The sequence below is a fragment of the Leptidea sinapis genome, chromosome 39, assembly GCF_905404315.1.
Source record: "Leptidea sinapis chromosome 39, ilLepSina1.1, whole genome shotgun sequence".
Lineage (NCBI taxonomy): Eukaryota > Metazoa > Arthropoda > Insecta > Lepidoptera > Pieridae > Leptidea > Leptidea sinapis.
In genome coordinates, this window is record NC_066303.1 from 2,680,064 (window position 1) to 2,693,274 (window position 13,211).

A 13,211-nucleotide genomic window follows, 5' to 3' on the forward strand; every position below is an offset into this window, starting at 1 on the left:
TTTTTTTAAAGGTTCTTTTAAATCTCGTAAACGTCTCGTCTGAAAACCGCAATGTGGTGGTGGGGATGATATCATCCCTAACTTGTGGCGTGTCGTGCGATGGTGGAATTCGGCGACAGGAATCAAGTTCCGAGCAGCTCTTCGGAACACTCCCCGTGATAAATTCGAAGAAGACACACAATGAGCCAAGTGATCCAGCCGTTCACAGAGCACTGGGTCCCGGACAATTCGATCAGCTCTGCGTTACACGCGGTCAAATGGATCGAGCTGATACTGGGGTGCGCCAGACCAGAGATGACAGCAATACTCCATATGTGGCTGGACCTTTCTAATTTGTCTAGTTCTGGAAATGACCCCCTATATGGGGTAGTTTCGTCGATGAAATAGTTCATAGTTACTACTCCTAAAGTTTTATTACACATTGTATAGTTTTAATGCGTTTGATAATAATTAATGTAATTTTATTGCAGTGGGACGAGTTCGCGAAGTTGAATGACAAACTTAATGTATGTAATATTTTTGGATATATTTAAAAAAAAATCTGTTGACATTACAACCGCTTAGCTCCATGGTTTTTGGCGATGACTACTAAACTAAGAGGACTACCTTCTAAGCCCTGTACTCGCAATTTTTTCTATAAATATTTTTTTATAATAGTGACACACAATCTAGGCATAGTCTGCATGTACTAAGGATGCAAGACAACGAAATATACATACTTAAGCATTCATAAATATGTATAAACATCCATGACGTGGAAACAAACATCCATATTCATTGAATAAATGTTTATATGTGGCGAACGAATGCTTACCTAGTAAACATATATACACAATACATTTAACTGGCACTAATGTTCTGTAGTTAACGTGACTAGATTTAACTCTTTGTTAGCATATATTATTATAGAAAAGCAGCGGACCCAGAATGGTTACGTATAGCCAAAGATAGAGACAATTGGAAAGCCTTTGTCGAAAGACAAGCTGTTACAAAGAGAGAACAACCGAATGCCAACGATAGCGCCTATTTAGTTTAAGTTCATATTTAGTTACCTCTTTTAAACATTTAATATGTTTTGTTAATTAAGTTAAAAATAAGAACAATAAAGGCTTATTTTATTTTATTTAACATATATTGCAAACCCGTGTGGTTTTCTGATGCTAGCTATAAGTATTTTCTTTTGTAAACTTTTATGTAAATAAATAAATAATATTTACTGTGATTTGAACCCCGAGAGCGGACAAGTGGGCAGAGACACAAACCACTGTACAATATGGGTCGTATAATTATTTGATGAATGTTTTTTTTTTTATGGAATAGGAGGACAAACGAGCGTACGGGTCACCTGTTATTAAGTGGTCACCGCCGCCCACAATCTCTTGCAACACCAGAGGACTCACAGGAGCGTTGCCAGCCTTTAAGGACCCATGTCGTATCGTCCCGGAAACACCGCATAAGGAAGCTCATTCCACAGCTTTCTAGTACGTGGACAAAAGCTCTTTGAAAACCGCATTGTGGAGGACCGCCACACATCCAGATGGTGGAGATGATATCCTAACTTGTGGCGTGTCGTGCGAAGATGGAATTTGGCGGCAGGAATCGGGTTAAACATATAATCTAAAATATATCCAGAATGAAGCGACGTCTCTACGCAATACCAAGTGATCCAGCCGTTCACCGAGCACTGGGTCCCCGACAACTCGAGCTGCTCTGCGTTGTATGCGGTCAAATGGATCGAGAAGATACTGGGGTGCGCCAGACCAGAGATGACAGCTGGGTGCGCTTTGGTTTCCAGTAGCTCTATTGAGGCGCGATGATAGTACTTTGTACATTCTTCGCACCTCCGGGCCCCACGGACCAAGTATCTCGACACCAAACGGCACAAAGATGTAAGACTCTTACCCAAGAGGTGGTAGTGTTTTTATTGACATTAAAAAGTATTGGAAACGAGTTTAGAGAAAAAAAATACTTTTTATTGCCTGCGACAACTAGAATTACTTTTTTACTAACTGTACTTTGTGTATTGTATTTGACAGAAAAAACCCGGAGGGAAAATAAATGTATGTTTTATTAAAATATTTTACTTATTTTATAGTGATTTGACAACTGGACTAAAAAGAAAAAAAATCTCGAACAAATATGCGGGCGGAATTAATTATGAATATTCATTACTTGAATAATATCAAAAACGAGACTCAGTAAAATACAAAATTCGTTTGTTTGTCTCCGTTTGCGGCTATAAAGAATTGCCTTAGTCATAAAGCCTTCATATATATAGAGGATATGAAAATATTATTTATTCAAATTATTTATTGGTCACTTGATAAAATATTTTGTAATTTATTTGCTTAAAATGTAATTTGTATTATATCTCTCATAGGTGTGCTTAATACTTCAGTAATTATAATATTTCTTATTTATTTATTTATTTATTTTTAGTATGAAGAAAATGCTCGAATAATGGGGGTGAGAGTTTTGTTTATCATTATAGTTTTAAGTCAATTTTTTTTGGTTCTTTATTTATTCAAACAAAACATTTTATAACTAACTATACTAGCCGATGCCTGCGACTTCGTCCGCGTAGATACTAAAGTCTTTAAAGATAATAAGCAAGTTTAGAATTGAAGATTATCTCATGTCCTATTCCAGTTCCGGCTCCCGTTTTCGCTCCTGTTCCCAACATATTATATGAATCTTACTTCGAGGAAGATTGTTATGGCAAACTAAACATACTATTGGTATAACTTTATAGCTCATCGACGTGAATTTCAGTTTTTCACAAATCCCGCGGGTACCATGGATTTTAGCGGGATGAAATGTTTGTGTTATGTCTTTTCCTAAGCTCTAATCTATTGCTGTATCAAATTTCATCAAAATCAGTTTAGTAGCTCCGGCGTCAAAGCGTAACAAACAAACATACACTCACATTTATAATATTAGTAAAGATTTACAATACTATGATTACATTAAATTAAAACTATCATTACAGAGAAGCGTACCAAGAATACTGGCAGTATTTCCACGTTGGATAGCAAGGGCTGATCCGTTGACCAAAATAGCTGCCAGCGCTTGGGTTTCCAGTATTCTTTTTTAATAATAATTTTTTATTTCTTTACATTTATTTGAAATTTAAGTGACTGTGATATCAAATGAACTATATTTAATATAACCGATGTAATATGCTATGTTACATTCATAATCTTTACATTGTACACATTTTTGAAGTGAAGACGTTTTAGCGGCGTTGAGATGAAATTCGTAAGACAGTCGGTAATATTATTGATGAAAGTTGGTTTCTCTGAGGGATAAGCTTTTTTATCTAAAATAATTGTAATAGTTCTGAAGGTTTATATTTTTTAAGTTATATAAATTGTCATTTTTGTATACGATAGCGCAATTAATGAATATTGTATTTAACCACATAAATGCTAGTAGGTACTTTTATAGTTATAAATAAAGCAATTCGTGCGGAATTATTCCTAACTATTGCAAAATATTCAAAAATGCACAACGTTAATGTTCAAGTTATCACTTCTGCCGGCACGACCGTATCTTTTTCATTATTTTTACATAAAGTACTTTAGGCATGGAAAATCATTCCTTTCTGTATCTGGAGAAGGGCGTTGTATTCTCCTTTCCAGTTTATTTGGAGCTATCGTTGCTTACTTTTTGTACTTAGGTTGAGATCTATAGAGCGTTCTTAGACTTTGCTCAGACTTTACTTACGTAAAGCTTAGCTGAGGGTCAGCATAGTATAATCTTTTATTCGGCTTTTATACGGCCATTCCCAATATACTATCTACAGATAGAGATAAATTACTACCTTCTACTGTCAGTAATGAGCCGTCAATAATCTGAAGCTGTCCCAATATACCCGATAAGTCATTCTAATCGCCTTATATTGGGACGCGTGAATTGCAATTTCCATACAAACTTCTATCGCTGGTAAGCTATACGTCGTCCCATTGACAGATAGCGTGTACGGATAAGGTGAGTTACCCTCGATAAGTTTATTGAGACATAAAAGTCAACGATAGTTACGATTTTTGTCTCAAGTAAGAGATGAACTGAGACTGAATATTGGGAACGGCCGATAGTCATTTGACAGCTGAAATTATACTGAGCTTAAACTAAGACAGACCTATGTAAAAGTCAATTTCGCGTTTTATCACACTCAGCTACTAATTCTTAATTAATTGATGTTCCGAAACTTTTATAATTAAAACGACTTTTTACCATTAATTGTTACATATATCTAGTCTTGCCATACATTCTGAAATAAAGAAAAAAATATTCTATTGCACATAATATCTATTACTTTTACAGTGTGTTAGTTTAATACATAAATAAAAAACAATTTAAAATATCAAAAGCTTATTCCAAGTGGTCTCAGTACTTTAAACGTTGAGGCCAGTTATCAATAGAAGTACGCACTCTTTCCATGGGAAAATTCTTCACTGCCAATCATACGTATTCTTTTAGGGACTCCAAATTGTCATGGTGCTTAGAGCAAGTCGTACTCTCTAAAACTGACCATAAATCATAATCCAGCGGATTAGGATTTTTTTTGAAAGCGTTTTTGTTGAAAGCTCCCAGAAGGCTTATTTTTTTTCGTCATCAAACAAATATCGTGAATGTATACAAAAACTTAGTAAATTTTACTATACTAAAACTTTCCTTGAAAACCATCCTATCCTTTGGTGATAACAGCATGATGATCGGTGCAGTAGTTTTTGAGTTCATCGGGAGCAGACAGACAGACGCGGCGGAGGACTTTGTTTTATAATATGTAGTGATATCATATCAATGAAAATAACATTTTAAATTAGACAAATTTTTCAGAAATTTTCGAGGGATTTACTCAATGAATTAAAAGTAAGTACTTATTAATAATATAATTTATCAAATTATTATTTTTTATTTACACCCATGCCTTAAATCCTCTATTAAAGATTCTAAAACAGTTAGCTTATTACCAACATTAAAACACCCAATGTCCTAATAACCATTACATCATCCAAACGAGTGTTGTATTGAAATTCAGTATAAAATTAAATCATCCGTTTTTATAATTACACTCCTTTGGATGATATTATGGTTTCTAGGACTGGCTTTCTTAATGTTTGCAGTAAGCTGTTTCAGAATCTTTTATAGAGGATTCATATTATATGTGTAGATAAAGTATTGTATGCAACTGTTGATAATTAGGTATTAAAACACTCATGTGATACTATTATCACACATTCGTGTTTTAATACCCCTTATTACACAAAAAAACCGTTACAGAATGGTATTCAAGAAACGGGAAACAAAGGAAAGGTGGATAGATTTTCTTGTGGGAGGATGATTTTAAAATGATAGTAGGACCGGACTGGATGAGAGTAGCTAGAGACCGAATAAGGTGGAAGTCCTTAGAGGAGGCCTTTGTCGAGAGACACATTACTAGTTAAGCTAATCTAAGTTTCATGTATAAGAAAAATTAAGTCACTAGTAATAATAAAGGCAATTTTATTTATTTATTTTATTTTATTATTACACAAAAGTTGCATAAATAACTATTACAGAACTCTGCATACAAACAATTACTGGGTAATCCTAACATTATAGCATTATATGTTTACAATATGTTATGTTTTTAAAGTGATAACCCTCACTTCTACGATTAATACGCAAATAAAATTTGAAAAACATAATTTTTAGAACAAAAAATTGTAGATGAAGCCACAACCTGAGAGTTGAACAAAGCAAACAGAATTTTATAACGAGAGGGTACTCGAACGGTTAGCTCAGTTGGTTAGAGCACCGGCACGGAACGCCGGAGGTCGTGGGTTCGAATCCCGTCGTTCATAAAATTTTGTTTTTCAATTTTTTTTTTTTTTTGGAAATATGTATGATTAGATTTATACGGCATTTTACCGGCAATTAAATTGATATATCTATATTATATGTAGTACTTACATAAAAATTTTTGAAGTAATTACTTCTTATGGAAGGGTAAACCGCTTGGTAACGTAACGCGTTACGGCGCCAGTCTGTCTGGCTTCCCTTTCTCTCACGCATACGGCAGCGGTAGGCAGGCTCCTCCTCTCTCACTCTAACCAATTATTACTTTTATAGTATAAAAAAATTATACTAATAATATACATAAACTTCTAATGTACATATTCGAGAATTGTAACTAAGAATGAAATGTGTTTGATAATCAATCAAAGATTTTATTAATAAATAACCTTTCCTTACATTATCAATTATCATATTAATATACATAAAATTTAAGTAATAACTTAAGCTTGTCTCAAGTTAAACAATTTCAATATTAAATTATTAGTTGAACTTAGATTAGTTTAAGTTATCACTTCTGTGGGGAGTCAGAATACGCGGACTTTTTTAAATATTTGTATGATTCAACGAAAATATTGTAACTATCTAACTATACACACTAATGTGTGTGTGTGTATGTATATGTGTTTGTAAAGGTGTACTTTTGATAAAAACCGGATCCAATACATTTAACATGTACCTACAGAGTCGGGAGTGGTGTCCTTCTACTGTAGTTTGTACAATATTGTATTATAAATATTTTAAGTTTTTTTTTATTTCAGGCAAGCAAACTAGCTCAACAGGTGAGAATACTTTCCTGTAACGGCCATCCCATAACTATATTATTGAATGCTATAGAATTAATAGAAAAGTAACACTAAAGATCAACTAAACTATGGAATGAATTTCTTTGCACGGTGTTTCCAAGACGATACGATAGCACAATACAGTAATAGAGCACTACTTTAACTTCATACTAGAGCGGCCGAATAGACTCACGCACACATACACACGACTTACACGGCCGCTAAGCAATCTTGGAAAGACAAAACTATTGAGTGCCACGCCGAGACTGGTCGCTGTCCGAGCTAAATTAGCTACACTGTGGCATCCGCGTCTTCAATATTTTTGTATGTACCAACCCTAGCACTCCGTCCAGACTTACGAATAAATTTCAAGGAGATCGCTGTGTTACGCTACTGTTCTATTACTTGTATTGTGAAAATAGTTACATTATTTACGATGCGGGTGCCTTATCGTGGCTAGCCCGATTATTGAAGATTATTTAAAACTTTTAACAACTTGATACAAAAAGCATGTCATTTTATTTTTAATTTATCTATCTATATAGTATTATATACCCATAACAAAAGCTATATAAAGTAATATTGCATTGCATGGAAAAGGAGGACAAATGAGCATACGGGTCACTAGGTGTTAAGTGATCACCGCCGCCCACAATCTCTTGCAACACCAGAGGAATCACAAGAGCGTTGAATGAAACGTCTGAAAACACCGCAAAAGTGCTGAAGCTTATTCCACAGCTTTGAAGTACGTGGAAGAAAGCTCCTTGAAAACCGCACTGTGGATAACATACATATTGCACAGAATACCGGCGTGAACTAGCGGCCTAGTGCCGCTATGTTTCGTATAGGTTAGTGTCGAGGACCGGAGGCCATTACCCCCCCCCCCCCCCCCTCCACAACAAAGATTATGAAAGCGGTCCCTAAAGAGATAGTACCCCAGGAGGGTACCGGCTCTACCAGAGTCGGAATCCCTCCCCGAGCACTCTAGCTGGGGCTGCCCTTCGTATTCTGGGGAGGGCACAGTACCGCGCATGACCCAGGACAAACGAGGCAGTAACACCACGACACCCCGCTCCACACTCAACGTGGACGCAGATATCTCGACCTAGCGATACGTCATATTTAACGTACCCCGGGTACAAAATTGAGCAAAATTTTTTGCCTCATGCCGGGGTATGTGTGTACGTTAGGGAGGATATCTGCTGTCGCCGTCTCGGCAATTTTGAGGGTAGGGACCTGTCTACTCTCTGGCTCCGCGTAGATTTAGAGGACCGCGTCCGCATCTATGCGTGTGTCTACAGGTCCCATAGTGGTAACGCAGAAACCGATCATCTCATGGGCTGCGCTCAAGCGGCAATTGACGACGTGCTTGCACAGATCCCCTCCGCTGAAATCGTAGTCTTGGGTGATTTCAACGGGCACAATGCCGAATGGCTTGGATCACGTACCACAGACTACGCAGGGCGATCTGTGCATAATTTTGCATTGGCGTATGGTCTGTCCCAATTGGTTGAGACGCCTACGCGGCTCCCGGATGTGGATAGCCACATGCCGTCTTTATTAGATCTTCTGCTGACTACACATCCCGATGGTTACCAGGTCTTTGTCGACGCCCCTCTCGGAACTTCCAACCATTGCCTGGTCAGGAGTGTAGTGCCTATCCGACGCCCACGTCGCTGACCACCAGCGACCCGCCGCGTTTGGCACTACAAGTCAGCAGATTGGGGTAGGATGCGTTCCTTTTTTGCATCCTACCCTTGGAGCAGGGTTTATTTACCTTCGGATGATCCTAATGCCTGCGCCATTGCAGTAGCCGATGTGATACTACAGGTCATGGATATTTTTATACCAAGCTCTGTAGTACTGATCGGTGGCAGATCACAGCCCTGGTTCGATGCGTCAGCAGCATCTGACTGCAAAATACAGGCGTATCGAACTTGGGTTGCGGCGCTGGGCACAAAGGATCCGAACTGTATAGTTCTTAAGAGGAAAACAACCGTGCTTCCAGATTTTTTAAGCGGCAAATCGCCCGTGCAAAGTCAAAACACGTCGTCAAAATCGGCGAGTAGATTTCCAGTTACCCGACCGGAACACGCAAGTTCTAGTCGTTGTCGAAAGCTGCTCTTGGTAACTTCAGCCAGCCGTCCATGCCGCCATTGCACATGAGGAATGAAACCCTGGCCCATACGGCAAAAGAGAAAGCTGATCTCCTGTGCGCTCTTTTCCCCTCCAACTCGACTCTTGACGACAACGGAAAAACACCGCCGACCATCCCGCGGTGTCAGAGCTTTATGCCTGAAGTACAGTTCAGACAGAAAACTGTTAGGCGAGCTCTGTTTTCGTTGGACGTCAGGAAGTCGAGCGGGCCGGATGGCATTTTTCCAATCGTGCTTAGAACGTGTGCCCCTGAGTTGACGCCGGTGCTAACGCGTTTATTCCGGCACTCTTATTCTAAAGGCGTAGTCCCTGACTCATGGAAGTGAGCCCTTGTCCATCCGATCCAAAAAAAAGGAGACAGAACGGATCCGGCAAACTACAGGCCTATTGCTATTACCTCCCTGCTCTCCAAAATCATGAAGAGCATAAGTAGCCGTCAGCTCTTGGTATACCTAGAGGGTCACCAGTTGATCAACGACCGACAATACAGTTTTCGCCATGGTCGGTCGGCAGGTGATCTTCTGGTATACCTAACACATAGATGGGCTGCGGCTATTGAAAGCAAGGGGGAAGTCCTGGCCGTTCGCCGGGATATAGCGAAGGCGTTTGAGCGTGTATGGCACAAGGCGCTCCTCTCTAAACTTCCATCATTTGGGCTTCCCGAGAGCTAGTGCAAGTGGACCTCCAGCTTCCTCACTTGGCGTAGCATACAGGTCGTTGTCGACGGACATTGCTCGAACCCGAAGCCCGTGAATGCTGGAGTGCCCCAAGGCTGTGTGCTATCTCCTACGCTGTTTCTTCTGCATATCAATGATATGTTGGACACCTCCAACATTCATTGCTATGCAGATGACAGCACTGTTGATGCCGTATACACGGGCCATGCAGGTTTCTCTCGGGAAATCGTCGACCAGTGCCGGGAGAAACTTGTGTCTTCTATCGAGTCCTCTCTTGAGAAGGTCGCGGATTGGGGTAAATTGAACCTTATCCAATTTAACCCCCAGAAGACTCAAGTTTGCGCGTTTACCACTAAAAAAAACCCCATTTGTCGTATCACCGCTCTTCGACAACACTTTTCTAAAAGCCGCGCCTAGTATCGGAATACTGGGTCTCGAAATCTCGAGTGATTGCCAATTCCGTGGCCATCTGGAGGGCAAAGCCAAATTGGCTTCAAAGAAACTGGACGTCATTAATAGAGCACGGCAATACTTAAAAGCGGCCCACATTCTAGCGCTGTACAAAGCGCAGGTCCGGCCACACATGGAGTATTGCTATCATCTTTGGTCTGGCGCACCCCAGTATCAGCTCGATCCATTTGACCGCGTGTAACGCAGAGCAGCTCGAATTGTCGGGGACCCAGCACTCTGTGAACCGCTGGATCACTTGGCGTTGCGTAGAGACGTCGCTTCATTATGTGTCTTCTACCGCATTTATCACGGAGAGTGTTCCGAAGAGCTGTTTAACCTAATTCCTGCCGCCGAATTCCACCTTCGCACGACACGCCACAAGTTAGGATAGCATCCTCACCATCTGGATGTGTGGCGGTCCTCCACAGTGCGGTTTACAAGGAGTTTTCTTCCACGTACTACAAAGCTGTGGAATGAACTTCCTTGTGCGGTGTTTCCGGGACGATACGACATGGGTACCTTCAAAAAAAGCGCGTAAAAAGCCTTAAAGGCCGGCAACGCTCCTGTGATTCCTCTAGTGTTGCAAGAGAGTGTGGGCGGCGATGATCACTTAACAACAGGTGACCCGTATGCTCGTTTGTCCTCCTATTCCATAAAAAAAATGCATAAATGGAAAACAACTTTAAGGTTAATTTTATGACGCATGCCGTTTTCACAACAGCACAACATGCTTTGAAATGGTAACATAAAAAACCATCTTCATTAATTATGCCGGTTTTTTAACTGTCGAACCGTAATAAAGAAATCGAATCGGTAACACGAAAAAATCCTACTAATTGATTCGTACTAGAGCTGTCAAAAGTAAAAATAAATGGTTGGGCAAAGTAAAGTGGTGTCATCTTCACTTTAAGCCTGGATTTTTTTCAAACTATCTTGCATGTACTACACGGTCACATTGTCTCTGGACCTCGCTGGAACGAGAAGCTCCCTCCCGTTCCCCTTTCACTCGCTCGCGCTCGTCCTGTTGTGTCAGTACGGCTTGCAGTTTCATTACCTTTAGGTACATGTCATTTTATTTTGTGCATCGTTTTTAAAGTTCTCATTGTTACGTTTTGACTTTTGTTGTTAATTGTTCTGTAGTTTCTGTTGTTCTGTCACAAAAATAATTACTTTAGTACTGAATCCAGGTTCTTTCTTTAATTTTTCATTATTAATATAATTATAACCACTACACAACACCTTTATATCAATCAATAATACAGATAAAATAAATCGTGGTTTATTTATTGACAATTATTCCTACTGATGCTTGTTTTGCACACCGTAACAAGGCGACGATGTGACGTCATCGACGTCAGTTTCAAAAATAATGTAACCGGGTAGTTATTTCTATTAAAAAGGTACATTGCTAATAATTATTAATAAAACCCTGATTATAGGAAAAACAAGTACCTTCTGGCAAGCCTAGCCCTGGTGTAAGTATGATTTTATTATAAGAATCATGAAAACTTGATAGTTAAATGTATGTACATAGATAGATATTAGTGAATATTCTAGAAAATATGATTAATAATAAGAGTTCCCGGCCTCTCAGGTGAACGTATCAAGGGTACTCATGTGGTATCGTCCTGGAAACACCACTCGAGGAAGCTCATGATCCTCAGTTTGTTTATTTTTTATGACAATAAGGTGCGAGACGAGCAGGACGTTCAGTTGATGGTAATTGATACGACCTGCCCATTACAATACAGTGTCGTTCAGGATTCATTGATTCTTGTGGCAGGGTATTAAGTCTCATTTGCCAAGTAATTTCACTAGCTACGGCGACGTTCAGACCGAAACACAATAATGCTTACACATTACTGCTTCACGGCAGAAAAGGTGCCGTTGTGGTACCCATAATCTAGCCGGCATCCTGTGCAAAGGAGCCTCCCACTGGTGTATGCGTTCCTTGAAATCCACACTGTGGAGGACACATTTAGATGGTGGGGATGATATTAAAGTTTCTGGCAAAAGTAAAGTTAAAGTTTAAGTTCGGGTGCAAATCTGGGGTTTTGCGGGATTAGTTAAAACAGTTCTCCGCAACTAGGATAGGAACCATCCGTCCAGATTAATCCGGACATATCCGGATTTTTATGACTCTAGTCCGGATCTTGCCCGGCTCTCTAACTTATTATATTTGTATTTATCCAAATGTTATGAGTTTTCTTGAATATTCGAGGGTTTCGGATTCGGCGAGTCAACATCACCTGAAGATGCCTCGTTTCGAATTGGTCTGAACAAATCTTAGCGGAATTACCCTCAAGAAAACTCCAGAACTCAAGAAAATAAAACATAATTAATTAATAATATTTGTTTGTTTTTTATTTTAATGATTTACGAGTATGTGTATTCATATCGTATGCAATAGTACATGGCTATGTCTTTGGGGCAAGATAATTTGTGTAAAAAGTGTTGTCAATATTATTAATAATAATTATTATTTTCCAGATGTTTGGCTACTGGGCTGAGACAGATAAAGGAACGGTGATTTAATTTGGAATATATTTGTTCTAACATAATTTTGTTTCCAGTAACCTAATACAAGTAATTCTATTTTTAAATAGTTTGTCCATTGCTCAAATATAGTCTTCGAGAAAATCAAAACAGAAATCTGAATCACTTATTTATTCCCCGTGACAGATTACATGAAAAAAAATGGCTTAAACAGTCACAATTATTGAAAACATTCATGAGAGAAAAACATCATAAGATTATCCCATAATAACAGAAAATCATTACATTTTGTTAGTTTTTAAGTGATAACCTTCTGGGATTATTTATGAATGTACAATGTACTATCTAAATCTAAGTTGATCTAATTAAAATTTTAAATACAAATTTTTATGAACGATGCGGGACTTGAACCCACGACCTCTGGCGTTTCGTGCCAGTGCTCTGCCAACTGAGCTAACCGTTCGAGTGACGTATCGTCATAAAATCTTGTATGCTTTGTTCAACTCTCACCAACTGAGCTAGTTGGTTAGAGCACCGACACGGAACGCCGGAGGTCGTGGGTTTCAGTCCCGCATCGATCATAAAATTTTGTTTTTCAAATTTCATTTGTGTATTAATCCTAGAAGTGAGGGTTATCACTTAAAAAACATACAAAATTGTTTTGATCTAATATTCTAAACATAACCATGCAAACATAATTTTGATTGGTTTATATTCGTGGTAATATCACACAAATTCATGTCCAATATCAGAATGAGATTCCTTTAAGCTGACTTGAAGTTATAGTTAATTAATATTGATAATT

At 38.7% G+C, this 13,211-nt stretch overlaps 1 protein-coding gene and 1 non-coding gene across 2 annotated transcripts in view; one reads left to right on the forward strand and one right to left on the reverse strand.

The window, feature by feature from the left end:
• LOC126976043 (uncharacterized) overlaps positions 1–13,211 on the forward strand; it is a 40,604-nt gene that overhangs the window by 13,088 nt on the left and 14,305 nt on the right. Inside the window, exons 4-9 of the mRNA XM_050824185.1 lie at positions 471–506; positions 2,440–2,466; positions 4,843–4,875; positions 6,603–6,623; positions 11,350–11,385; positions 12,401–12,436. Of these exons, the coding sequence (XP_050680142.1) occupies positions 471–506; positions 2,440–2,466; positions 4,843–4,875; positions 6,603–6,623; positions 11,350–11,385; positions 12,401–12,436 (189 nt within the window). The remainder of the gene's footprint in view (positions 1–470; positions 507–2,439; positions 2,467–4,842; positions 4,876–6,602; positions 6,624–11,349; positions 11,386–12,400; positions 12,437–13,211) is intronic.
• On the reverse strand, positions 12,797–12,869 carry Trnaf-gaa (transfer RNA phenylalanine (anticodon GAA)). Its single transcript has one exon. It is a non-coding gene; the product is annotated as a tRNA-Phe (tRNA).